The 1,484-nt window shown below is 56.7% G+C and overlaps 1 protein-coding gene across 1 annotated transcript; it reads left to right on the top strand.

The window, feature by feature from the left end:
• The first annotated feature begins 246 nt into the window (after positions 1-246).
• Positions 247-1,209, top strand: LOC124658010. The gene is made up of 2 exons (XM_047196465.1): positions 247-925; positions 968-1,209. The coding sequence occupies exons 1-2, from the start codon at positions 247-249 to the stop codon at positions 1,207-1,209; spliced, it is 921 nt and encodes a 306-aa protein (XP_047052421.1).
• Positions 1,210-1,484: the final 275 nt, after the last annotated feature.

Here is a 1,484-nt window from a genome sequence, read left to right as displayed (position 1 = left end):
AACATATCCAGTATCCCTGATGGGTGATGGCCTAATCGACGATTGCTTAACTCCTAGCTTGTTTAGCTTTGACCCGTCTTTGAATGTTGATGTTTCTTCTCTCTTTTTGTTTGACCAGTACACTACATTTTGTCCTTTCTTGACTTTGTCAGCTTAAGCCTGAGCTATAAAAGACGTTTCCCGACGTTCGGTGTTTCTATCCGAACACCCAAACACAAACAACGGAGGTACACACACTGACCCAAGATGGCAAGCTCTCCTAAACTTACAGCTCTGGCGCTAGTGCTGCTCTGCGGAGCCACAATCATGGCGGCGTCCTCGACGGCGGCAGAAGACGTCGAGTCCTACAGCTTCCCAGCCTTCAACGTCAACACGACCGACAACCTCGTGGTGGCCACCAATATGTCCGTCCTCACGCCAGCGTCGCTCCTCTTCCAGCCCGAGCGGCCCTTCCCGGAGGTCAACGTGTCCGAGGGCTTCCTGCTTCTCCCTGGCTTGATCGACCTCTGGCGCGCCGGCGCCGGCGCGGGCAGGCCGCCGGCACGCGAGGCGTCCTTCAACACGAGCTTCACGGTGGAGAGCTCCGCCTCCCCCGTCTCCTTCGTCATCCTCCTCGACAGGTTCCCGACGTTCAACAACCCGGTGGGGCTCCGCGGTGCTAACGACTCGGCCTCCGGCGTTGTGCCGAACGCCACGGCGGACGGCCTCGCCGCGGTCGAGGTCGGCACGGTGAAGTCGTACGCGCCAGATTCCCCAGCCGTCGGCCTCAACGTCACCGTCACGCCCAACGGCACCGCGCCGGCCGCCGTGTGGGTCGAGTACGACGCCGTCGCGCACCTCCTGCACGTGTACGTCGGTGCCGGCGGCGGGGAGCCGAGGCCGTCGAGAGCCCTGCTCGACACGCCGCTCTCTCTCGCCGGCCAAGGCATCGCGCAGACCTCCCCCTTCGGTATCTTCGTCGGCCAAGGCACCACGGAGACCGCGCTCGTCGGTCTCTTCGCCGGCAAGGTCCGCGATATCTTCGTCGGTGTCCGTGAGTGGGACCTGACGGTGGACCGGCTTGATGACAAGAAGAAGAAGGGAACGTCATGGTGGGTGATACTGATCGCGGTGCTCGGATCCGTGGCCGCCGCGACCGCCATCATCTCCCTGGTGGCGTGGTGCTTCGTGTCGAGGCGCCGGGCGCGCAACATGGAACCCAAGCTATAGTTTACTAGAGTTGGAGGTGCGCCTTGGGGCAACATCCCGTAGATCTTATACCAATGTTTATTTTATATAACAACAAATTTTACTGCTAATATGATAATAATATGTCATTTAGGTTCTACTAAACTATGTCTTTGCTAATGTTTCATTTGCCTTGGTTAAGAATTTAAAGCATTTTCAAAAAAATGAGAAAGCAAAATTTTCTGCAAAATTAGCTACTAATAAGATACAATACTAGCTTGAAGACTTGCACATATGCCTGGTCGCTGGAGTTGCAC

The sequence above is a fragment of the Lolium rigidum genome, chromosome 1 (genome assembly GCF_022539505.1).
Source record: "Lolium rigidum isolate FL_2022 chromosome 1, APGP_CSIRO_Lrig_0.1, whole genome shotgun sequence".
NCBI classification, from domain to species: domain Eukaryota; kingdom Viridiplantae; phylum Streptophyta; class Magnoliopsida; order Poales; family Poaceae; genus Lolium; species Lolium rigidum.
The sequence above is the reverse complement of the archived record's forward strand: the minus strand, read 5'-3'. Positions and strand labels throughout refer to the sequence as shown.

Excerpts from the sequence above, each read along its gene's own strand:
- LOC124658010 (XM_047196465.1), top strand. The coding sequence starts at position 247 with ATGGCAAGCTCTCCTAAACTTACAGCTCTGGCGCTAGTGCTGCTCTGC. Across the intron at positions 926-967 it reads GCTCTCTCTCGCCGGCCAAG|GCACCACGGAGACCGCGCTC; the intron begins GCATCGCGCAGA and ends TCGTCGGCCAAG.